This window comes from Balaenoptera borealis (assembly GCF_965194805.1).
Source record: "Balaenoptera borealis genome assembly, chromosome: 1".
NCBI classification, from domain to species: Eukaryota; Metazoa; Chordata; class Mammalia; order Artiodactyla; family Balaenopteridae; genus Balaenoptera; species Balaenoptera borealis.
Window position 1 is genome coordinate 49,235,329 of NC_138860.1, and position 26,029 is coordinate 49,261,357.

At 46.5% G+C, this 26,029-nt stretch overlaps 1 protein-coding gene across 1 annotated transcript in view; it reads right to left on the bottom strand.

The window, feature by feature from the left end:
- CACNA1E (calcium voltage-gated channel subunit alpha1 E) overlaps positions 1 to 26,029 on the bottom strand; it is a 536,064-nt gene that overhangs the window by 10,594 nt on the left and 499,441 nt on the right. Inside the window, exons 37-48 of the mRNA XM_082405753.1 lie at positions 25,003 to 25,094; positions 24,285 to 24,450; positions 19,424 to 19,551; positions 14,244 to 14,340; positions 12,068 to 12,173; positions 11,082 to 11,189; positions 9,745 to 9,845; positions 9,367 to 9,473; positions 5,257 to 5,368; positions 2,487 to 2,615; positions 1,282 to 1,462; positions 153 to 343 (exon numbers count right to left, since the gene is read on the bottom strand). Of these exons, the coding sequence (XP_082261879.1) occupies positions 153 to 343; positions 1,282 to 1,462; positions 2,487 to 2,615; positions 5,257 to 5,368; positions 9,367 to 9,473; positions 9,745 to 9,845; positions 11,082 to 11,189; positions 12,068 to 12,173; positions 14,244 to 14,340; positions 19,424 to 19,551; positions 24,285 to 24,450; positions 25,003 to 25,094 (1,518 nt within the window). The remainder of the gene's footprint in view (positions 1 to 152; positions 344 to 1,281; positions 1,463 to 2,486; positions 2,616 to 5,256; positions 5,369 to 9,366; positions 9,474 to 9,744; positions 9,846 to 11,081; positions 11,190 to 12,067; positions 12,174 to 14,243; positions 14,341 to 19,423; positions 19,552 to 24,284; positions 24,451 to 25,002; positions 25,095 to 26,029) is intronic.

Below are 26,029 nucleotides of genomic sequence, written 5' to 3' on the forward strand. Positions count from 1 at the left end.
TTAAGTAAAAAGCTAACCTCTCTGCACAATGGATGCAGTTTCCTGTGAAGCTGAGGTCTGTGTGGGTGCTGGATGCCCACATTTTGCACCTAATGTTAACAGCCCGCCCCTCCCTGTCTTCTGCAGAGGCTCAGCTTCCTCTCCATGCTCACCGGTCTGTTGGGGGTCTGTGACCTGCCCTCACTGGGAGACCGGGACTGATGACGTTCTGGGGACTCCCAGTCGGCCTGGGTCCCTCGCTCCTCGGAGTTGCAGCGGGACACGTCGGGAGAGAGAAGATGCTTTCGCTCTTTCGATCGTCCCCGCTCTCTGCCCCCTGAGCGGTGGGTGTCGGACTTGTGGCCTATGAGAGATGACAAAAGCAACTATCATAACTCTGCCCATCCTGGCTGCTGAACACAAAGATAAGTCTTACAGCTTGGGACCAGGCACCTCAAGGACCCTGGCTTCTGCAGACATGCCAACAGGTGATCTGAAAGGGAAGAAGGAGAGAAAGACTGGAAAATGACCCTTTTGTGAAGAGGTAAGTGTGCAAGCCGCCACTGGAAAGACTTGCAAATTCAAGAATGCAATCACTCTCTACTGCTTCCATTTATGCTAGATACAATTAAGGTAGAATCTCTGCCAGCAATGTGGCCCAAGAATCCTCTATGTCCTAAACATGGGTGTGTAACTTTTTAGAGGGAAAATGGCATTAGCAGAAGGGAATTAAGAAGTGGCTATGAACAAAGTAAGCACAGTTACTGTAATGCCCTAGGACTGAAGTCAAAGGATTTCACTTCTAGTCCCTTCTCTGCCACTTACTGGCCCTATGATATGGGACATGTCACTGCTTTTTTATCTTTGTTTCTTCACTTAGTAAAATAGTTTGAACCAGACTAGTGATTTTCTGTTTCTATCTATATGACCCTTTTCCTTAAAAAACAAAACTCAAATGCATAAAACAATTCCAGGTAGTGCAGTTAGTGGGTAAAGCTCCGCCCTTGCCAGGGGGTCTCTAATGCATCCCTAAGACAGTGGAGTGGTTTTGTAGAAGGCCCTTGGGAAAACTCTGTTTTAATGATTTCTATAGTCCTGCTCTGGAAGAAAGAAATCTCATCAGCCTTTGTGATGACTAGAGAGGGTTTTGTTGCTTTGTTTCATGATGTGAGTCAGACAGGAAACCCCCTTTGTTAAGGAGCATTCTTCCTTCACTCTCCGCAAGCCTATCTTTATCTGGATTCTGTTCCCGTGATTTTCAGTTCTTGTCAGAAAAGAGGCAAACGGTGAAAACTCCCTCACCTGAGTCAGAGTTCAGGCGGTGGGCTGACAGCCTCAGGGAGGAGTGGTAACTCCGGCGACGCGACTTGTAGGTGTTTTCGCTGCTTCGCTCCATGGAGAATTCCTCCAGCCAAGAGGAATTTGAACGCTTTTCCCGAATAGTGGAAAATGAACGTCTCATGGAGCTAGGTTCTGTCACCACCTGGAAACATGAGCCCCCAGAAGAACACAAGGTATGGATTAATTACTGAAATGGTCTAAAAGTAAGGAAGATGTAGGACTGAGATTGTTGAAGATTGCAAATTGTCACCTCCCATAAATGCCTCTTGCTCAGACCTTAGCTGGAGAAAGCTGTTTCAGAAAGTGTCTTTACGTTAACATAGTCACTGGGCTGGTGCAGGGCTCCTCTTCACGCTCAGGAAAGCAAGGAGCTGAGGGTCCTGTGCAAGCTGCCCATAGAGCCATCTACCCTGGAGACTCAGCCAGGACCTGCCGTGAACCTTGAACCACTTTGAAATAAGCGGGGGCAACTGTCAAAAAGTCTCCACCATGAAAGAAGCACGGCTTTGCCTTTTGTCTTTTGCCCTCCTCAGAGAAGGCGCCACCTTATAGCGCTAGAGCTTAGGAGAGCTTGTAAATGAATAGCTCCTGAGAATGCACTGCTCTCTCTCGATCAGTCCCACGCCAGCTCCACCTTAAACTCTGGCATTTTGACTTGCCACAGATGTTAAAACAGATCCACAAAAACTTCTTGTCTCTGTCAAAACTTGATGTAAGACAGACAGACAGAAAAAAGAAGCCAGGAAAACAGACAAAGAAATGAGGCGTGGCCTGCACTGGTTAGGACAGACAGTCCTGACACAGAGCTGTGTGTGTAAGTAACTGTGTATGTGCTAGAGGAACCAGGAAAGGAGAAAAGGAAGGAAAAATACACAGGGGAAATTCTGGAAAATATTTCTTGCATGGCTGGTTGAGTCTTGAGGATGTTGAGCCCATCGGGGGCCTGCCCTTTTGCTGGCTAGGCTGTTGTGGTTAGGGTTTCACTGGAAACACAGTGTGGAGGAGCAGGCTCTGTAGAGAAGGCCCATGAGCCAGGTTGTGCTTATAGAGAAGGGGTGGGGGCAAGTCAAGGGCTCACCTGAAAATATCAGATGTTTGTTCATAACCCACCAATTCAATACAGCCCAGGATGCCACTGCATATGGTAGGTGGTGGTTGCGTTTTACCTGGGGATCCACAGTCAGGCGTGGCATAGAGGATGCCCTCCCAGATCCCGCATGCTCCTGGGTGTCCGAAGGAAGGTAGATGCCATGGTTAGAGGGCTGCACGCTTTTTAATTCACTAACCTCTGGCTCCTAGAAATAAACACACAGCCAAGCTTGTGGGACTTGATTCCATCCCATTGCTTCTCACTTCCAGTGGATGATTCTGCCTCCTCCATGTGAAGAACGGCTTTCAGAAGAGGCACTTGCATCTCTAAGGTCTCAGTTGTATGTGTATATATGTTTGTGTCTATGTGTGCACATATCTGGTATACCAGATGTCCCAAACAGAAAGCTCTAACTAGGATTGAGGGATAAGGATCACCTTTTCTAGTTAAGTATCATCTTAGTTATCACTGAGCAATGCTTCAGATTTTATAGCTTTGTGAAATTTACCTTCTGCAAGTTGACAGTATGGGGTTTATTCTTGTAATCTGAAGAAGCCATTTGTCAATTAAATAGAAACCACTGTTTTAAGGAAAGTCACCAATTTCTGGTGTCAAGTGTATCTTCTGAAACCTTAAGACACATGATTTTAAGAGCTTTCTTATGATTGAAACCATCCAATAATGGGGGTGGGTAGCCATCTTTCAGGAATGCTTTAGACTAGTGCAGTCTAATAGAAATACAATGCAAGCCACTTATATAATTTAAAATTTCCTAGTAATTACATTTTAAAAAGTAAAAAGAAGTATGAAATTTAATAATAGATTTTATGTAACCCAATATATCCAAATATTCTCATGGCAACATGTAATCAATATAAAAAATTAATGAGATATTTTACATTTTTTGGTACCAAGTCTTTGACATTGGTATATATTTTACACCTATGGCACATCTCAATTTGGACTAGTCACATTTCAAGTGCTCAATTACCGTATGTGGGCAGTGGCTACTGTATTGGACTATGAGAGCACTTGAGAGCTTTTAAGAAGGTTGGATTGGAGAACTCTAGGGTTGTGCCCAAATCATTTAATTTTCCTGGTTAAAGAATGTTAGTTTGGCAAATGTACATGCTCTGTATAGACAGCTAGTGTCATTGTATAAAGAGTAGAGCTGCTTTAAAAATGTTTACATGGGTTACCCAACAAAGAGACCTAGGAATATCTTGGACATCTGGAGATTATACCAGAAAAAAAGCATTTTACATTTAGGAAATGACACCTAAAAACATGGGTGTATGAGTAGGGTACTATTAAAGGAAAGGGGGCCTGAGACACCCCCTTGGCCTCAATGACCATTTAGCTGAGTGGTTCCTGGTATGAATGGGAGGACTGCCTTCAAAGGACATGATGTGTGCACCTGAAGAAGTTACAGTGTTTGTTTGCAGTATGTGCTTTATATAGCACCCAGGTCTGACTCAAAACAGATGTGGTAACAACAACTGCAGTCAACGGGTATCAGAGGTCGTGCAACACACGCCCACACACACAAATCATGGCCATGTCCCAGGACATTGAGCAGGGGGCCCCAAAGGATGGGCAGGAGTACACAGTGGTGAGTGTAGAGCACGGGCTGACACCTGAATTGAATTACAGACACCAGTATTGACAATGAGATGAACATATATCCAAAAAGTCCTGGCACTACAGCTCAGCCCTGGGGAACCTGCAGAAAGGATGATGTAATAAAGCCTCCCTGTGAAAGAAAGGACACATTATTGAGATTTTTCTCACCAGACAGACACATCACCAGGCAAGCCATAAAATGATGGGAGGCCCTTTTAAGAATTAAACTATCTGTACCAATTAATCCCTGGGCTTTGGTGCTAATCTCCTCAGGAAGGCAGGGAATTGCTCCAAGCACTCTTACCCACTTTACCAAGAACACCCTCAGGCCACCAGTCATACACTGGGAGGGGGGGAGTATGGCTGTCTCCCCAATACAACTGTGTACAATTCCCTGTCTCCTCAGTCACAGGAGATGGAATCACTCATTTGCTGGAGTTATTGAAGTGCTTTTTCCCCTCTGAAGGGTACCCATTCCATCAGACATGCCCTCCACAAGCAGGCCACACCCACACTCCACCCACACATCCATTCAGGAAGGCGCTGGGGTACACAGTAACAGTGGGGAGGGGTCAGGGAAAAAAATGAAGGGGAGAGAAGAACACAGGTGAATTAGAATCAAAGTGACACGGAACTCACTCACTTAATACAAGCTGTCTATATAGACTGTTGCAAAGGTTGGGTTTTACCCTTTTTCTTTCCAGACCAATAACCACCTGGACTTTAATTCTAAGCTCCAGAGGGAACTTGATCTCATGGCTCCTGAACTAATAGTAAAGTCCATCATCTCTGGGAGTCCCATTTTAGCTTTGTATTATCAAAATCTAAAGTTCCATCTGTCATCCATTGTGCCATTCATTCTTATGATGATTCATCCTAAGGCTCCCTCTCAAAGGCAAGATTTCATTTGTGACTTCTGCTTCTCCATTTGATGCCCAGGGGCATAAATTAAGAGGGCTTGGCCTGAAGCATTATAAGTTCCTGAAGCAGGTAAGGAGCCTCTGGGGTTGTAAAACCTGAAGCGGGAGCATTTGTCAAAGAACATGAGAAACTCATCTATGAAAGGGGAGATGGCAGGAAACTTTCAGGGTAATTGGTTGGACTACCAGAAAGGTTTTTTTTTTTTCTGATGGAGCAAGGCTATGGAATAAAATTTGAAAATGAGAGTGGGAGGGATCGGGAAACCAAGGAAGTATTTGAGGTCATGTAACTCATTCATTCACCAGAGATTGCTGTTCCTGGAATTGTCCATCATCAGCTGGGTCCATACAGGCCAACTGGAATATTTCCTGCGGGGAGAGTGGACTCATCGAAGGGTATCCACTCCGGCCACTCCTGCAAAGCAATGCCAAGTTCAGAGGTAATGTGTGCATGAGAGAGAGAGAAACAGTCATGACGTAATTGTCATTACCAATTCCCACCCAGACAAGACTTCCTTCCCAGCAAGGGCAATACCCTTTAGCCTTGGCTGCCTTGTGAGCCTGGTAACTTACAGGTGGCTAGCCCTAGAATAGAAAATTTTTAAAAAAAGCTTTGGAAAAGAGGAACCACTGTTTTCAACCTGCATTTGGAACCATTCATCATTTTGCTGGCGACTAGCATATTTATGACAAATGACATCATTTGTCACACTCAGCCATATGGAAGACCAATGCTAGATTGTAAACCTGTTTCTGCTCAGTTTCTCCATTCGGCAGAAAAATGCCATAGTTTAAACAGTGAACAGTTTGTTTAAATATTAAGCAGTCATGGTCTTTTAAAAAATTTCCTCCACTCTCAGTAAGAATATGGTTTTATTGTGCCAACATCCCTGGCCAAACCAAACAATCCAATGCCATGAACATTTACTGAAGGACTGCTCTGTACCAGACACTGTCTGTTGGCGTATGAACTGAATGGAACGATTTCAGAAGAGGTGAAAGAGGTGACAACGTCTGGGTCGATGGCTATGTAGGAGGATGCTTCAATGGTGATGAGGTAAAAGGACAGGGGCAGAGTTGGCCAAGTGTTTAGGGGCCTCTGAATGAAAAGCATGGAGAGCTGTTGCAGTGTGCCTGTTATTAAACCACGGTTTGGTACCTGAAAGACACCCTCAGCCAGTGGGATCCACTGGGCTGGGTAGGAAAAAAAAAGAGGCAGCCAATCTTTCCTGAGAATTTGGCTGCTGCTGCCACTCATTGCTACTAGTACAGTAACAGTTCCTCTTTGACCTAAAAGCCAGCATGCAGACTCAGCTTCCTGATCACAGGAAGAGGAAAGTGGTCAGTGCTACTGGGGCAGCAGCTCCCTCAGTGGGTGTGGAATTGGGAGGGAGAGATGGGACACTGTCTCTGCCAGCGTCCCATCTGCTCCAGAGAAAGCCACTGCAGAGTCTGCTGCTAATGACTGCGAATCCAGTGGAAAATCTGAGACCTAAGCAAGGATTGCCAGTTACTGAAAAATAATCCATTAGACTGGGATCATAGGGGAAAATCTGAAGAGCAGACTTTTCACCCAACCTGTCCCCTTGCTGCTAGTGAGGGCTTTAGCTGAATTTTTACAACTGCTAGAGAGCAGTCTGCTATTTAAACGACTGCTTAAATGTCAATCATCTTCTTCTGTGTGCCTTGGCCTGAGAACCATGGGAAACAAGATAAGCACTGCTCTGTAGGAAATGGGCCCCCTTTTGTCCTACAGAAAATGAGTAACTCCAGGATCCCCAATAGGTCGAGAGGACACTTAAAAGCACTGAACAACCTTATAGACTTGAAGAATTTGAACCCTGAGTAACCTCTTACTTTGAAAACCTTGTCTGGCTTCTCATGGTTATTAGGAGAGAGTCCAGAGGCCTCTTTCATGACCCACTTCCTACCTGGCCACCCTCCTCTTGCATTACTTTCCCTTATTCCCTGAATTCCAACATGCTGGGCTCTCTCAGTTGGTTGAATGTGCCAGGCTTCTTTCTGCCTCAGGACTTGAATAAAGGCTGTTCCCAGAGTGCAGGATGCTTCTCAAACACCCGGTCCCTTGCAAACTCTTTTTTGAATTCATCCTTCAAAATTCTTCTTAAAAGAAGTCACTTCCTTAAGGAAACCTTACCTGATAAACTCGTCAGAGGTCTCTCTCACATGCACTCAGGTCATAATGCATTTTTTTCCCATCCTAGCACTCACCAGAACTGCGATTAAATCATCAAACGTGACAAGTTTTTTTCTTTCTGATAATTCTGTTTCATGTTTGTTTTTCTACCAGCTGGAAGCTCAATGAGAGAGGAGACCTGTCATGTTCACCACGCTACCCGCAAAGCAATCTCTACTTGAACAATTCAGGGCTCTAGAAACACAGATGGTTCCAAAGAACCAGCCTGCTGCTCCACCAGCATCTCCGTTTCAGGAAATGGACCGACATCCACCTAGAAGCTCAAACCAGAAACCCGAGGGTCATCTTGGATTCCTCCCTGTCCTTCACACCATGTAGCAAATCCATCACCAAATCCTATCCGTTCTGTGTATTAATTGCCTCTCAAGTCTGATTCTCTCTCCCCATTTCTATCCTGTTAGTCCAAACCACAGTCTCATAATATACACAATTGCAGCCACGTATTAACGGTGTTCTATCTCTCAAACTGCTTCCCTCCAAGCCACTGAGCCCACACTGGATTAAAGAATGATCTTTGGAAAGCCCAAACCTGATCATGTCACTCTGATGATCGTGTCACCCATTATCCTTGGATGACACTAAACTTCTGTATCCAGCCTGTAAACTTCTGTATCCCTACATCCTGGCCCCTCCAAATCCATCACCTGCCATGTCCCCTGATATCTCTGTGCTCCAACCATCATGACAGTTCTTAGGTTCCTTAAACTTACCATACTTTATTTCACCTCTTGAAGTGCTTGCTTTTGAGTCTCACTCAAATGTTACTTCCTCAGGGAAGCGTCCTCAAATCCTACGTGAGTTGCTTCCTTTACACGGAGTCACAGTAGCCTACCCTTCCACATTTTAACCTTTATCACTCTTGTAATTTCTTTTTTAAGAACTGTGTCCATGGAGACTGTGATCATCTTGACTGAATCCCCAGCGTCTGAGCCAGTTTTTGGGTCACACCGACTCTCAGTAAATATTGGTCAAATCAATGAGTAAATAGATTAATAAACATACGGAAGAGAGGCTGGAATAGTCCAATGATGGGAGTTAATCTGTACAGCAAATTGTTGTGGCTAAAACAGATCTAGATGGTGGAGGGTGTCCTCTATTTCTAAGCCAAAGACCCTTGCAAAACACTGTAAACTCTTCCAAGGAGGTAATCCTAGTACTCTAATCATAGCTCTTGACCACCTGCCTGCACAGACCAAAGATCAACATGCACTTGTTTTTTTGTAGACAGGAGAATCCATACCTGCTAGTTTAACACCTCACATGTTTTGTAAAAATGACCGACGGCCTTGGTCGTTTTTCTTCTTTTCCAAATGCGTTGGATTGGGACCTTTGAAAACAATGCTTTTCAAAAACAGGTCTCCAACACACCACAGGCAGAAAGAAATTTATGGCGTGATAGAGTCCAAATGGTATTCGGACTGAGGGCTCATTCCTAAGCCTGGGATTTCACTCTTCTGACAATGACTGAAGTTGTGATATTTAGTGATTTACTGGTTCCACAAGAGCTAGACTGGAAAAAAGTCACTAATCATAACCAACGACCACAAGCCATTTACGTTGGGTAGAGGGACCCTTTGGGTACATCACTTGTGATGAGAGAAAGAAAGCATTAAAATGAAGTATGTATATTACATTAGATCCTTTATGGCTAATGACCACATTGGGGCTAAGGCTTACAACTCAGAAGAATTGGCACATTCCTTAATTAGGGTTTTGTTTCCACTTTCAATATAGAAAATTAACAAAAAATTGTTTTGCCTGATTTAAGGTTCTTTTTGTTCATTACAGATAACACAGTGTAGTGGGAAGACTCTGGGCCTGGAAATAACTGACTTAAATTCCAATTCAGCTTCCTACCAGCCATATGGCTTTGGGCCACTTAGTGAACCTCTCTGAGTTCACTCTAAAGTGATGATACTAACACAGCCCCTTTCTTCCTTTGTCCATTCACAGTGCTCCCTATCTCTCGAGCTGGCCATAGCACCAAACACACTCAGTCTGCTTTTCTATTACCCCTGCTGAATAACCATCTTAAGATACAACATGTTGTCTTCTCACCCTCAGAGAGGGGATCATCCATGCACCTCAGCATTAGTATTACCTCGGGCACTTCTAGGCAATGAGTTTCTGGGTCTGCCCGATGGCACACGTGATAATGCAAGCAGGGGAGTCATGGACCCTCTGGTTATACTCACAGGCCTGAACCGGGGTCCTGCTGGAGATAAGGCAGGGCTTTGGCGTTAGCAATGATCTCCTGAGGCAGAGATGACGGCTCCATCCGCTGGAACATGGGTGCGTTTTTCTGTGTAAAAAGTGGAAAGGAGGAAAAAGGAACTCAAATGACTGTGGGGGCAAAATACCATTTGAGTAAAACAGGAATATGACTGATACCCTGTTTGACTATCTGAACCTCTGCCCCACTGGGTTTCTAATCCCTTGATCCTAGGGAGGTTCCTGGACCCTGCAAAGCCTGACCTCTGCTTCTAAGCACTTGCAGGGCACTGTGCCCCAGGGATGCACAGGCCTGTCCGTTCAGGGGCCCACCCACCCACCACGCTGTCCTTGACCTTCACCTGTTCCTCCAGCTGCTGCCTCTGCTTCTTCATCTTGCTCTGTTTATAGTAGTCCATGATCATCATTGCTGCATAGATTTTGCCCACAGTCAGGTCGGAGGCTGAAGACACAAGTGTGGCATGGAGGGGAATAGGGAGAAGACGGTGGGGGGAGAGTCAGGACACCTAGGAAGCAGGTTTGCCCCTTCGGCCACCCACCCATCCAACATTTATTGAGGGTTCCATCTGTGCCAGGCACTGAGGCTACAGAGTGAATAGGTCCCCATGTCTAGCCTCAGGGAGCTTCCACGGCCACCCAGGGAGGGTGATGTTACCAATGATGTGCAACACATTGGTAAGCACCTCCCCACCCCCAGAATGGTCTAGGTTTCCATCTCTTAGTAACACCACCTTTTCCCCAACGGCTTGAAGGTTTGCTGAACTGTGTTATGTGGAAGGACAGAGCTATGTAGCCAAGAAGTTTCATCCACAACCACAGTGACGTATCTTAAGAAACTGTTTTCCAGTGTGGAGTTTCCTCAGAAAACTGAAACTATAACTACCATGTGATCTGTCAATCCTACTCCTGGGCATATATCCAGACAAAACTCTAATTCAAAAAGATACACACACCTCAGTGTTCGTAGCAGCACTATTCACAATAGCCAAGACATGGAAGCAACCTAAATGTCCATCAACAGATGAATGGATAAAGAAGCTGTGGTACATATATACAGTGGAATACTACTCAGCCATAAAAAAGAACAAAATAATGCCATTTGCAGCAACAAGGATGCAACTAGGGATTATCATACTAAGTGAAGTAAGTCAGAAAGAGAAAGACAAATAACATATGATGTCACTTATATGTGGACTCTAAAATATGGCACGAAATGGAAACAGACTCATGGACATAAAGAACAGACTTGTGGTTGCCAAGGGGGAGGGAGGGTGGAGGAGGGAAGGATTGGGAGTTTGGGGTTAGTAGATGCAAACTGTTACATATAGGATGGATAAACAACAAGGTTAGTATAGCACAGGGAACTATATTCAATATCCTGGGATAAACCATAATGGAAAAGAATATAAAAAAGAATATATTTATGTATATGATTGAGTCACTTTGCTATATAGCAGAAATTAACACAACACTGTAAATCAACTATACTTCAGTAAAAAAAAAAGAAACTGTTTTCAATTAATGACCAAAGGAACTTGAGAAGTGAGGGATTTTTGTTTCCTAAGAATAAAAGAGCACCCTTCCCTTATCTCTTTGATCGTTCTGTGTTCCCCCCAAAGGTGTGGTCTTGGAGTGCTGGGCCCACAGTGACAAGGATACCCTGGAGGAGACCCCACACCTTTGGGCATGGGCACAAGCAGATCTAACATCTTCTGGGACAGGTGAGGCCAGATGGCCAGGGTCTCCTTCTGTAGCTCTGAGTCTAGCTGCTGCCTGTCCGCACCACCTAGGGGAAGATAAATTTATTAATAGCAAAAACAGAACAGACACAGAAATAACAAGGACGGAGGGAGGAGGTGGGGCAGGAGCTGAGTCAGCATGGCACCTCATATTCTCAGAGGGGATCTTGGTACTTAGTGACAGTGGATCTTGCAATACTGGGTCTTTCTGCTGAAGAAGCAGAACACATTTTGGCTCCCATTTTCAGTGACTCAGGGATATCCTGTCACAGAGAGCTGAGGCCCTGGGACCAAGATCAGCCTCCTCATTCATTTGCAGAGGCTCCCAGCTGCTCAATATATCAGAAGGGGAAATGCAGAGAGCCACGAGCCAGCCTCCTCTGCCTTTATACGTGTATCAGTTCTTCCAGCGATCTGACTCCAGAGTCTGAGTGACCTGATTTTACAAAGGATTTGGGTCAGGCAAGAGCAGGAAGCTGGAGGCCCATCTGGAAGTAGTAAACCCTTTCTTTCCTAAACCACTGAATTAGAAATCAAGAGGAACAAGATACTGCCATGAAAGCACCTGCCGCAGAAGCCTTCCAAGTTGTTAAAGGCACCACGTAAGGAAAAAAAAAAAAAAAGGAACTAAATTAAAACTCGTTTGTTCAATCAACAGATATTTCTAAAATGCCTACTATGTGCCAGACACCAAAGATCACATACTGTTGAAGTCAAAAGGAGGCTTAGTGATTATCAAACCATTCATTTCACCAAGAAGAAAGGGCAAATATTATAGTTATTGTAGCTCAGAGGTGAAACAGGGACCCTACTATTGGATCTCCAGGTCACTGCATCATCAGATGAATGAAAGGTCAAACATTTCCATCCTGCGCCACCCTGCGTGAGTTGTTTCAGAATCTTTTTCCTTCCTAAGCTTACTGACCTTTGGCGATTTTAATGTCCAGAGCTGTCCGGATCAGAGCCATAAGCGTGGAAGTGAAGTGGACAGTCATGTCCTCAGCCACTGGCATATTCATCAGGACTAACCTCTGTGTGAAAGAGAGAAAAGACACAGCAGGAGGAAAAAAATATATCGAGAGAAACCTTGATGAGAAGGGAGGAGAAGTGCAGAGGTCAAGTGCAGAGACAAAAAAGAAGGGCAAGGATTCCCCCGTCCCCTGTCCCAGTCCTGCCCTCTCCCTGCTTCTCACTTAAGGCTCATTGGCTGCTGTTTTGTTTTGCTTTGTTTATTTCTAGGGAATGATGCCAAATTCCAAGGGAAGAGGGACTAATCATTCTGTAGGACTCCTCCACAGTCCTAAGAATGTCTTTAATAGGGATTCCTAAAAGCAGTGGCTCAGGGAAAGGAGTCAGCTCTGTGAGGTGACCCCATTCCCTGTTTCAGGGCTGCTCTACAATTCCACTTGTCCCATGAATACCCCCAAAACTCACATGGGGGAGATTTTGCTTTGCTTATCTGACTTGAAAGATGCATCCTGATGCCCCCTTTTTGAGTCTTTAAAGGATGAAATTTGCCAGCACATGGTTGAACATGCAGAAGTCCAGCTTATCCAAAAGATGAAGTGGAGCAGAATGGAAAAGTGGGAGAGTGCAAACAAGGTCTAGGGGAAGAGGGCTGGGGAGAGCAGAGAAGAGAAGGGTGACCAAGGCAGGAGCAGAGTGGGCAGGCCTTGTTCCCCTCACCCAAAGGAAGGGGATCAAACTGAAATGGCCAAATCCACTTTCCAGAGAGTATCTTGCTTTTGGAATTAACTTTTCCTCCAATCCCCACATCCCTTCTCCCACTGAGCTTCACCCCAGAAATTCAAAGAACTTAGGGCCACATTCCACCACCTGGTACCATTAGATGTGGAATCATGAGCAAAAAGGATGCCAGCCCCTAAGCTGCAAAGGAGGAGCCATGTAGTGGGGTGGATAAGGGTCCCTAATGGGCCCCCCCCCCAATTCCAATGAGATGCTCTCTGGAGCTTTAAACTTGGAGGTAGCAGCAGGAGAAGGTCCTCCAACAGAACCACCAGCCTAGCAGGAAGGCAAGTGTTTCTTCCCAAGACAGGGTTTCTAAAACTCCACTGGAACATCTTGCTTAATGTGATGTCACAAACACGGTGTCTTGGAGTGTAAGGCCAGTTTCTTGTTTGTATCTGACTTCCATCTCTCTCCCACTTCTTTAGGCTTCTAGAGAAGTGGAGACATTGCTAGGTTGTATTCCTAGGTGAATGAAAGAGCTCCAGAGTTCTGGGCCAGTCTGAACAGCAATGGGGAATTAACAGTAACTATTATTCATTGTGGAGAACAAGTTCAGGCCCCAAGGCTCTGAGCATGCCAATGGCAGTTGACTCCCAATGTACAATGCTGTCCTAAGCAAGCTGAGGGGAAGCCACCCATAGCTCAGTCATGCCGAGAAGGCAAATCTAATGCTGAATGCAACTTGTGTCCATCATTACCCTTTCCTTTGAATTGCCAGGAAAAATGGGTAGCTGGGCTAATGGGGAAGGGAGCTGCATCCTTCATCATATATCATGGGATGGAGGTGGTTGTTCCTCTTTCTTTTCTGGTACCTAGAAGGAACCATGCCATCATTCCTCCCTACGTCATGGAGGAAGAAATTTGTTAAGAGTTTTCCTCTCTCCTAAAAATTTCTTCTTGAACCATGTTTAGAGGAATTTCTGCATTATTTCCTTAGCTTATCTGATTGAAGATTTTTTTAAAATAAGCTCTGATAGCTGTCTTGCTGTAGGCTTTCTTCTTGCCCATATATGCTATTCCACAGCCCACCACTCTGCCTTCTCTAGAAGGAAACATGCTACTTAACACTTCCTTTCTAGTAACCCACTCAAAAGGAGCCACACACTTGTAGCAACAGAATAACATTAAAAAAAGAAAACCAGGTCGAATAGTCTTACACACCACCTTGTGTATCGATTCAGGACTTCATCCTTCTGTGAAGCTTCATGACCTTTTCATCTCATCATTCCTTTTTTCCTTGGTTCCCTCCTCTCCCTCCCCAGCCCGGCTTCCTCCCCACGTTCTGACCTCCCCACAGCTGGCGCCCATTTCCTGCTGGCCACTAGCCCAGAACAAAGGAAGAGGTGGTCTACCTTATATGCCACCTTGGAGGGACATCTCTTGCCGAGGCCTAGCGGTGGTGACATGAGAGTCAGCATTTCATACATCTCAGTGTAATGGATGCGGCCACTGCTCATGGCGGGGTGGTGAGTGGGGATGGGGGGGGTGGCAGGGCAAGGATGCAGACAGGGAGGAGAGGAGAACAGGCATTCCCGGGGAGCCAAAACACACAAACAAAAGAGTACAGAAAACAGGAGAAGAAAAACGAAACAAAATGGACAAACAGGAAAAGAACAGGAAACCCGTTAATCAAGGCAAGTCGTACACGTGTCTCCATCCTGGTGCGGATTTATAGCACACCCAACACAGACCCGGGAACGTGGCAGCAACCTTTGGTCTCTCTGCGCGGCTGTCACAGGGACCAGTTGTCTCCTCCAGGATGAGCATCACCCTACCTCTCTGTTCACCCATCCATCCCGCATACAACACAAGCTTGTCTTCAATTCCCAGGGCTGTGTGAGAGTGGTATAAACCAGATAGACGGTGTTCCAGCCGTGGGTTAGGATTTCTGGCCCCGGCTGGGGACGGGGGTGCTGGCCTGGAAGTCAGGCCTTTGTCCTGCTCTGAACCCGCAGGCGGAGCATCGTGTATCCCCCTCTGTGGTGTGAGTGCAGCAGGAGACGGCGGCTTGCGCTACGGCTGCTGCTCAGAGTCGGCCCGTTGCTTCCACCTGGCTCTGGTGGCAAGAGTGCTCTTTGTGCCCCGGCATGCCCCGGGGGCGACGGCATGCTGGGCACAGAAGAAACAAAACCAGGAGGAGGAAGAGCATCTCGCATGCCATGCTGCCCTCCCCGGCTCTCCCACATGCGGCTGCAGGTTTCACCAGGGTGGAGTTTAAAGAGTCTCTGCAGAGGCAGCTGTTCGGCCTCCTGAGTATGGGAATCACTTGTCACCAGCCCAGGCCAGCTCCTTCCCATCGCCCAGCCTGGCATCTTCCTGGGCCTAAGTCGTCTTCCAGCTGCCAGACTGTGCTACGCCCCCGGGAGCCCGCGCTTCCCTCCTGTAACACCAGGAGAGACTTCCTTATCTAGTGGGCTTGGCCTTGGACAGGGGCTGGGTGGAGAGGGAGGTCCTGTGTGCCCCTGAACAACGTCCTTGGTCTCACCAACAAACAGTGACTCGGCAGTTACGACAGAGCCCTTGGTGCCTCCAACAATACATGGCAGGACCCTCAGGCAAGAAATCTGCTCCGAGCCCTCCGTCCTCTGCTGAGACCTTCCCAGACCCTCTGAGCTAGTAAATTCTCCCACCGACTCTATCCTCTTTGCCTTCTTGACTTATCCTCCCCTCCTGTCCTCATTTTAAAATTATTTCTCACCCCCCTTTTGTCCTACAGCTTTTATAATCGCTTGTGGCCAAACTATCCAGAGCTGGGCAGAGGTAGGCATGGCTAGAATCACACTTTTCTACACCGTATATGGGATGGTGCTACTAGTTTGCTAAAAGGAGGCTCTCTGTCTCCAGGGAAATGAAACCAGAACTCCTTGCTGGATTCAAAAGATTTCTGCATTCTCTGGAGGAGGGAGAGGTCCTTCTGGTTAAATCCACAGATTAAGGTGGAGTGAGGAAGAGAGAGAGAAGAATGTGTGTGTTATACGTGCACGAATGAGTGTGTGCATGTGAAGAAAACAGAGGTCAAAGCAGCCTCCGTTATTAAGTCCTTAACTCTTTTTTTATCCGCCTTCCCCCCAAAACGTGCCCTTCTTCCTTGTGTAACAGCTGCTGGTTCTGGGAGGGTTTGGACCTCTTTAAACTCAAAGGAAAGCAACATGAAGGTTCCCTCATGTGGCGCAGTGGTGGTGGAGCAGAACGGAGAGGAGGGGGGTTGGAGGCTGCACCCCGCCGCCGGTCACAGTCATGGTCATGGTCACAGCTGGGGACCGGAGGCAAACCTTGCAAGCCACCCTGTAGGGGCAGTTCTCTCCCAGGCCCAGAGGTGGCGAGATCACCCGCACTAATTTGTACATATCCTTATACGGGATCCTGCCGCTGTAAAGGAAGCAGAGGTGGGTTAATAGGACACTCAGAGAAGGGTAGGAGAGAAATGACAGCCTAGCCATGAAGGGGATGGCTGGAAGAGGAAGGGCGGCTTCTTTCCTTGGGCCTGGCAAAGCCAGATTAGGAGAGACTGAGGACGAAAAGCATCAGAGAACCACCACCTTGCAAACAGCATGGTAAGTATCAGAGAACCATCGCTGCAAAATGCACTGCCTCGAATTTTCTAAGGAATCAGAGCTCATTCAATGCCTAGTGGCCACGAGCACCCAGAGATATCTGTTGGGCCTATACCTGGCCAGATGCAGAAAACGGAGCCTGGTTCCAGCTAGGCCTCTAAGAACGAAGCCCACCAATTCACAAATACCTCTGACTGCCACCAACAGCGGACACCAGGCTTCCGTGAAGCAGACTGCAGAACCCTTTGCTTTTCGCAGACACTGATTACAGTCAGTTACTCAGACCCGCTTGTCAGGGCAGTGGGAAAGTCAGCCTCCTTCTACAGACTGCGAGAAAGAAATTTCCCGTTAGGCTAATTAGCAAGGAGCACCGTTGGCATGAGGGAATTTGCAAAGGGCTTTGCTTCTCTTTGTGGCAGATTTTTCCCCGAGTTCTGCTTGGGCAAACTCTTCTCAATTTGGCTGGAGCCTGCCGGGATCTGTGCTCAGAAAGCAGCCTGCAAGGGAGTTGAAATGCTCTCCTGCCAGCCCTGCTCCTGCAACCCAGCCCACAGGCAGCTTGGTCAGATCCAGTCAGAATTCCAGGAACACTGTGACCTATCTTATCACTCCCCTTTCACAGAGCCTGCTAGAGAATTCTGATTTCCTGTGTAAAGGGCAGACTCAACAGTTGATTCATTTTCAGTGGCTAAAGCATCTGCTCCCTCAGGGGCCAGAACAAGTCAGCAACGGCCAGGGATCTGAGGGTCTGGACACATCCTGGTACAGACCAGGGTTTCCACCGGAAATTATAAGCACACATTCTCCACCTCCAAGCATCCAATCCTCGCCAGTGATGTCGAGACTACAACTTTGCCCCAGTGTCACTCTTCCTAATCTTTTCTTGATTTTGCTGTTGATTCCTCCTCTTCTTCCAAATAGCAGCTCAGCCGTACTTCCAAGTCTCTTGACTCTTGAGGGGAGGTTCATTTTACTATGTGTTCTTTTGTTTCTTATTGTGGATGGGACGTGGGTGAGTTGGTCCTGCTGTCTACAGGCTGATGTGCTCTGCAACCTGTCTCCTTTTTGAAGACATTGGCTTACTTTATCTTGGTTTGTTTCCCCTCTCATCTCATAGAGAAGGCCAGTAAAACTATAACCAGGACAAGTTACGCTGTGAATTTCAAAGTAGACACAAGAGGTTCTCCTTGGTCTTTTTGCTCTTTCACAGCTCATGTGTCTGAGTCTCATGATTAGTTCTCGTGGAATTGTTCTTCCCAGCAGATGGAAGAACTGGGGAGCAGCATGTTTAATGCCCAAGGCACTTGGGTCCCAAAATAATGTGAACCCCAAAAAGCTGGGGTTTCTGAGAGCCAAGGGCTCCTGAGTGAGGCTAGGTGAGCAATGAACTCCTTTGCTAGCAGCTGCTTTCTCCTCTCTCAGGTGAGTGAAGAGGTCCCTTCTTGGTCTCCCGATCCCATGGCCATCCAGCTTTACAGACACCAATTTTTCGTATTTTCTTTCCCATGTGGTAATTAATTATAACAACAGTTACATACATGATTTAATATAATCTTCACAACCAGCCTTCAAGGTAGGTAGGATCATTACCACTATTATACAACAACTGTGGAAGCTCAGAGTGGTTGAGTGACTTGTCCAAGGCCACAGAGCTGACAAGATACAGGCCTGGCTGCATTCCCCTGTAACACAGTGCCCACTGCATTTAAGCAGCCTATCCTACTAGAAAGAAGGCCCAGAAAGTAAAAGCCATTGCTCAGCCATTGTAACAGAAATGGATTTAGAGAACTCTGTGCTAAGTCATTAATAATTACTGAGGGGAAGAGGAATTCTGATTCATTATTTCAACATCTAAAGAAGTGACCCAAGTTCAACAAGCCTCATAGGAGGACAGATTTGGGAAGAGTCTTAGATTATGAAGTAGTTCCAGGTGGAAGCAACGTGGTCCATTCCCATGAAGGATGGAATTTCTTGTAGTATTTTCAGAGGGGGACCAGAATGGATAGATTGGCGAGATAAGATCCTAAAACTAAGATGACTTCGGACAGAAAAGTTCCCATGGAGTGAGTGCTCACAGCACTCTTACCCTGTCTTCAACTGTGAGGACCAAAAGGCTGCCTTTGAACTCTAAATCAGGGATTAGCAAACTTTTTAAGTAAAGGGTCAGATAATAAATATTTTTGAATTTGAGGGCCATGCTGTCTTTGTCACAATATGCAGCTCTGCCTTGTAGTGTGAAAGCAGCCAGAGACAGTACATAAATGAGCATGGCTGTGCTCCAATAAAACTTTATTTGCAAAAATAGACAGTGAGCCACATTTAGCCCATGGGTTATAGTTTGCCAGCCTCTGCTTTAAAGTCCAGAAGGCACAATATCACTTGAGAACTATCAGAAAGTGAAAAAGACCTAGGGAGGTCATCCCCGCAAATTCCTGCCATTTAACTCAGTTCCATGCAATAAAAATCCACAAGTATTTAAGCAGTCAGTTAGAAGAATAACCTGCTTGCTTTTTTATATAATTTCAGAGTTATCTGAAACTGTACCTTTTGAGAGGGATGAGGGAGAGAAAAGACTAATGTCATTGACCATGGTGGCCAGATGTCCAGCTGGCCCCAAAAACCCTTGTCAACCCCCCTGGTGACTCAGAGGAGTCCACTAACCATTTTGGAAGCTCCTCTAGGGACTGACTCAAACACTCTGAGGTGCAGACTGTGTACTGAGATAGGCAAAGAAAGGGAAAAGCCTGTCACAGAAGGAAAGAGAGGGGAAAGGAAGATAAAGAAGCTAAGTGGTCCATAACTGGCTTGATGCCAGAGCCAGTCTGAGGACCTGGCCTCTTCCACGGGCCACAACCAAGAGGAATCTCCTCTCCTTCTCTAACAGGCAAGCATGGGTGGCTCCAATTCCAACCTCTTCCTTGAGAACTCCAGAGGCCCTTGATATGGGCCTCACGGGGGGCGCCGAGAGGCCTACGCACCATGCCGCTCTGTCATACTCTGCCCAGACACGGACAAACTCGTCCAGGTGGTGAGGCCCCAGGATGGATGAGTCCCGAGTCAGGTACTCAAAGTTGTCCATGATGACGGCCACGAACAGGTTGAGCATCTGGAGGGCAAGGGGGAGAAGAGGAGTTAGGAGAAACCCAAAGCAGAAAAACAGGCTTCAAGGCAAATAAAGAATTCAGAAGTTTGTAAGGCTGAAGCTCCTAACCAAAGCACTGTTGATCCTGATGAAGGCAATGCAGCATTTTCACGACTGAACTACACGTGTCATTCTGCGTGCATTATGGTTTCACTTTCCTATGCCACTTTATATTTGCAAAGTACTCCTCAGTCGCTTTTGTTATCTATTAAATTTCTTTCATTGTTAGTGCAGCAGCAGAGGGAGCAGCAGCAGCAACACGTTCTCAAAGGCTAGAGGAAGTCAAGGCCCGACACCAAGCCCCCCTTCCAGCCTCCCTCCCCAGCCCTTGCTCCCCAAAGCGGCCAGTGAGAGAACTGGTGGGATGCCTTAGAGCGGATGAAGGGCTCACTGTGCGACAACTTGAAGCTGTTCACGGCTCTTAAGTGCTTCCAAGACCCTGTTCTCCCGCATATTTGTTCAACAACGTTTACTGTGCACCTACTATGTTCCAGACAGAGCTCCAGGTGCTGGGGGTGGGAGTTAAGAAAGGTCTGGTCCGAGATACATTTCCATAACTAGCTCGTTGCTTAAGGCACAGCAGGCGTTCACTAGATGTTGTTACTTGAATATTCTTAAAGACATTTAGTATTTAGCAGAGACTGTGATGTGTTGGAAACATACAAATGTTACATATTTCTTTAAGAGCCATGAAAGAAGCATGTACAGCAGGGACAAAAAGGAGTATGGGTTCGAATTTCATATAATTTTCATGTCATGAAATATTATTCATCTTTTGATTTTTTTTCTCAACTATTGAAAAATGTAAAAATCATTACTAGCTCATGGGCCATAGAAAAACAAGTGGTAAACTGGATTTGGCTTGTGGGCTATAGCTTGTGGAGCTCTATATAATCTTATCCAGATTATACAGGAAGCAACAGGAACCCCTAAAGGGGTTTAAACTAGGAGAGAGACCGAGGGCTATATACACTCAGAAAGAACACTTGGTCGCAATGTGGAAGGTGTGGAAGGTGGGCAGGAGACCAGGGGGAGAGTTTTGCGATGCTCCTGAACCAAGCCAGTGCCAGGACAGCAGCCTGGATAGAGAGTTTAAGGAGGTGGACTCAACAGGCCTCGACCACAGTGAACAGCACTTCTTTGTTGTTTCTTGGCCGCCCAGCACCCATATACTGTACTTCTGGTCTCCTGGGGACACACCCCTTACCTATTCCCAGTTAATATGGTTTAGTGGGGCACCACCATGACCCAGGCCTCAACCAGCCATTGAATCCCATCCCCCTGGGCTACAGTGACTGGTGAGCCAATCAAGGCCAAGAAAATGGCATTGAATCTTCTGAGCAAGAGACTTGTTCTTCCTTGCTGGCCTTGAATATGTGGGAAGTGAGGTATACAGGTGCTGCTACAGCCGTCTTGGAGCCAAGGACTGGAGGTGTTGGAGAAAAGAGCTCACATGCAGAAGCCTGAGGAAGAGATCTGTCAATAAAGACGGAAACCTCGTCCTGGGGATGTCATCTGAGCCCCAGATCAAGCTTGCTTAAGCCTGTCCTGCCAGACTCTTCATTTATACGAGCCGATAAAATCCCTTTTTGCTTAGGTCGGATGCAGCTGGACTTTCTGCCACTTGCAAGTGAAAGAACCTTGCCTGACAGAGATGAATTGGCTGTGGAGGTGAGCGAATAGGAGCCTCTGCTGCTGATTCCCAGGTTAAGTGGCTGGGTGGGTGGAGGTGCCAGATATGCAGACAGGATACACAGGATAAAGAGAAAGTCTGCAGGATGGAGTTGCTGGGAGTCTTCTCTGCAACGGAGACTGCTGGCTGCATCCTAATAACCCGTCTCTTCTCTTCCTTCCTCCCTCCTCTCTCCCTTCCCTTCCTTCCTTCATTCTACTGCCTAGAATGGAAGTGGGTGCCTGGAATCCAGCCGTCCTCTTACCACGAGGCTGAGGGACACTCCTTGGAAGTGCGGGAGCAAAAAGAGGGACGGGGTCTGGGGCACCAGCCACCCTGTGGAGCCACCGTAACCAGACTCACTGCCTTCTTCCAGGCTTCACTAACATGCCAGGAAAATAAACATCCCTCTTGGTGAAGCTACTGTTATTTGAGGAGCTCCGCTTCAAGCAGCTGAACCTAATCCTAGCATGGACTTTTCTTTCTGTCACCGTGACTGGAGCCACAGTGAATTTATTCAATCGCTGTCTGGGTTATAAAGGGGTTTCCATATACAATCATCCCTCGGTATCTGCTGGGAATTAGTTCCAGGACCTTCCCAGATACTAAAATGTGCAGATGCTCAAGTCCCTTATGTAAAATGGTATAGTATTGGGAATTCTCTTGTGGTCCAATGGTTAAGACTTGGCGCTTTCACTGCGGGAGCCCCGGTTCGATCCCTGGCTGGGGGGACTAAGATCCCACAAGCCATGCGGCGCAGCCAAAAAAAAAAAAAAAATGGTGTAGTATTTGCATATAACCTATGCACATCCTCCTGCATACTTTAAATCATCTCTAGATTGCTTATAATTCCTAATACAATGTAAATGCTACGTAAATAGTTGCTGGTATGCCGCAAGTTCAAGTTTTGGATTTTGGAACTTTCTGGAATTTTTTTTTTTTTTAACATTTCCAATCTGAGGTTGGTTGAACTCACGGATGCAGAACCCGCAGATAGGGCCGACTGTATCCACACATTTTCTTTACACTCCTTTCCGGATACCTATTATTAATGTTAACAAAAACTATTTGTATTATTATTGCTTTACATTTGCATAGTCTTCTATAGCGTTGTGTGCGTATTCACACCTACCATACGTTTAATGCTTGCTCTAACCTTTTGTGAAGCAGGTTTAATTACCACCAGGCTTTCAAGGACATAAGTGCTTCCTATACACATCTGTGTTCTTTAGCTCCAAGCACATAGCCGGGCACATCCCAACGCATCGGTAAATCTTTCTAGAGTGGTTGGCTTGAGTTGAGAAGCTGTGTGACTTGCCCAAGGTCACAGAGTCAGTGCAGGGCTGAGATTTGAAAGCAGATCATCTCATACTGAATATAGCCTCTATAAAAATAACATTCATGTGAATTATGCAGTAGCCTCCATCTCAAAATTCTAAAAGTACCTTCATAGTCGCTAATTAATTTTCCAGTTATATCTTTGGTTTCCTTTAAAATATTTATTAAACGCTTAAATGATGTAGGATAAAATGGAGATGTCTGCATGGCCTTCTATATGCTCCACTTCCCCCTATGATAAGCGCTGATACTCCTGTATGAGTTTCACCTTTCAGTTCTAGGTGACGGATGCACTGAAACTCACTGACGGCTTCACCCCAGTGTCTAGCTCAGTGTGAGCCTTTTAATGGCCACTCAATAAAAATGTGCCGAAAGTGCTGAATACAGGAATGAATAAACAAAAAAACTCCAATTTATACCATCATTCTAAATTTCCTTGCAGTTATTTTCATTATAGATTATACTTCCCTATTTCTAAGTAAGATAATATTTTCTGTTCTTTTTTCATCAAAAAACCTTTCACATCCATGAGAAGGAACACATGTATCAGCTCACTATACCGATAATACTCTTATCAGCAAGTACTTTTTCTTCCCATTTTACAGAAGCCACAAATGGGAAGGTGCCTTGGCCAAGGCTAGAACAGCAACAACGCCAATGTGGGCTCCCCAGGTCTCCGGTCAGTTCAACCCCTGCTACATCGGCCTGCCCACCACCCTTACCAGTCCGTTTGTTAGCCACTTCCCCACACCCAACAGCTGGACACATGGCAAGTCCCCTTGGGATCACTTTAAAGAGGTAGAAATTCCTGGACACCAAACAATTCACTTTGGGATTCCCAGCCATGAAGCTGACCACTTTTAAGTGGCATTGCTTTAGTTTTAGATTTTTTCTGTAGCCGGTGGCATCAACAGTGAAGCCGAGCTGAGGGACACCAGGGTGGCCAGAAACGCCAGACTGACCCTTTCAGTGATCTGGTAGCACCTCGCCCGTTATTCTGTTTATCACCGCTTGTGTGATTGTGCAGGGTAGAGATTTCTGGATGCTGCCGTGCCGAGTCATGTTTTCTCCCAGAGAAAGAATTAAGAAGGCACCTAGGGCTTCTCACTATTTTATAGGTGGGTGTGTGCCACGTACATTACTCAGTATTTACTAATGCCCAAAGCAGTCATATCCTTTCATGTCTATCAAGCTGGCCAACTGTCACCAAACGTAGCGACATAAGAGAGAACCGCATCTATTACATTGTATATTGTCATCATCCTACTCTGATTAATGCTATCCCCTTACAGTTTCAAAGTACGTTTTCTCAAACAGTTCAAAGGTCTCCGAAAGAGAGAGAAAAGATTCTGAGCCTTGCTTGTGAGATAAAACACCAGAGATACAGAAGAGAAAGATTTACTCTGGGTCACAACTGATTCAACGTGACATTCAATACTCTATTCACTGAACCCTACCTACTCCCCGAATTAGCTCTTCTCACACAGTCCTCGCCTAGAAGCAGCAGAGATATCTCTCAGCCTTGGAAAGTCACCCACCCTGGCTTCCAAGAGCCTCCTTGAGGAGGACCTATTTCTCATCATGGGCTGGGGCTTGTGGTGGAACGTACACCGAGGGAAACCTCTCGCCTATTTATCAGAGGCGGGGACTGGGCCACATCTCAAGCCAAGATCACACTGCCGCTCACCAAGAAGGAACAGAAGAAGATGAAGGAGACGAAGTACACGTAGGCCAGGTCGGTGCCACAGCGCTCGCTCTCGCTCTGCCCCGATGGTGCGGTGGTGTCAGGCTCACAGCCCTTCTCCCCGAGGCACGACAGCATTATCTCCTGCCAGGCCTCGCCCGTGGCACTCCTGAGCCCAAAAGACAACTCGGTTAGTAGCAGCAGGTCTGCGTGTCCTAACCTCTCCTCAGCACTCTCCCCAACTCACCCATCTAGGCTCGTCTTACGCTCAGCCTCCTTCGAGTGCGATGGAGAGTGCCAGTGAGGTCTCTCTTGGGCTCTGCCACCTCACCCACTGCCTCTCCATCTTCTGTTGACAGTGGTAGAGAGGGCAGTGGGACTCTCTAAGACCCCACGTAAACCTGGTCATCCGTGGTTTCAGCCCTTAAATGGAATCTGGCCTGCAATCCATCCTCGCCTTCCCCCTCTCAAAGCCCTGGAGGACGTGCTGAAACTGCATTTTGCAAATCGACTACTGAGTCAAAGATGTGGAGGAAACGTTCTAAAGTCAAGTCATCGGAGCAGTTTTTCGGAGGTCCTGCCCCCACTTCTGCCCCCATCCCACTGTCTATCCTCATAGGAGCAGAGTGAGCAGAGACAAAGGGGAACGGGCGGAAGAGGCAGGCCGACTGTTTCTCTCTCGCAGGAGAGCTCCAGCCACCACAGTTACAGATCCAGGTACCTGAAGAGTAGCATGAGGGACCCAAAGAAACTCCGGAAGTTGTTGTGCCGGTTGATGTGACTCTCCTCATCTAATTTTATGTTTCCAAAGACCTGGATGAGAAAAACAACAGAAAGCCCTAAGCATTATTGAGTAGCGGGATGTGTCCAGCACAGGATAGTAGATGCACCTGCAGGCTTGGTGAATTCACATGCGTGGCTCCTCCCACTGGCCTAACCATGAAGCAGACAACTCAAAACCCAGGAAGGCTGGTAGACCCCATGTTCTTGGCCTGATATGCGGGAAGAGTTATATTCTCCAGTGAAGCAAGGAGGATGAATGCTTGCAAGGACCATAGAAGGCAAGATCTTTGAAAGCCATTCTGCTTAGATGTAGTTCCTCCCACACCTGATTTGGTCCTTTTATTTCTATGATACCTATTCACTATGGTACTCAAGCAGTCTGTCAAAGACATTACCCTATAATAGGCATGCAGGGAACGAGTTACCCCCCCTCCTCCTGTCTCAGCTGGTAATGATGAGAACATTTGTATTTGCAGAAGATGTGATTTATCCCTTATAAAGGATAAACAGGCAGATGCTGCCCTGGAATTTGCAAGCAGTTTAAGTCAGAGAGGGGTATCTCTATCTTCCTTGGGTATGTTCCCATCCGGAGAGTCACATCTCAGAAGTGTGATACATTTATAACCCAGAGTCCATGAGAATGAACACACACCAAGTCCAGGCCAATAGGATGAAGAAAGTCTGGAAAACTGGATACTTGGAAAAGGAAAAAGAAAATGGATTTGGGCAGATCTGGCTATAGAGTGAGTTTACTAATCTGCTATGGGTCGCTGGGCTTAGAATGAGGTCACTGTGCAACTTCATGTGAAAAAAAGAGGGAAAAGTCAGAGATCTTTATCTACAGTGAATAATGATGAGCTCTCAGACACAGTGCTGTCTGGAGCCAAGGTCGATCCCATGTCTCTCTAGATGGGAAGGGTGCCCTTACACGTGTACTTTCCTCTCCAGCCATGATTCAGATCTCA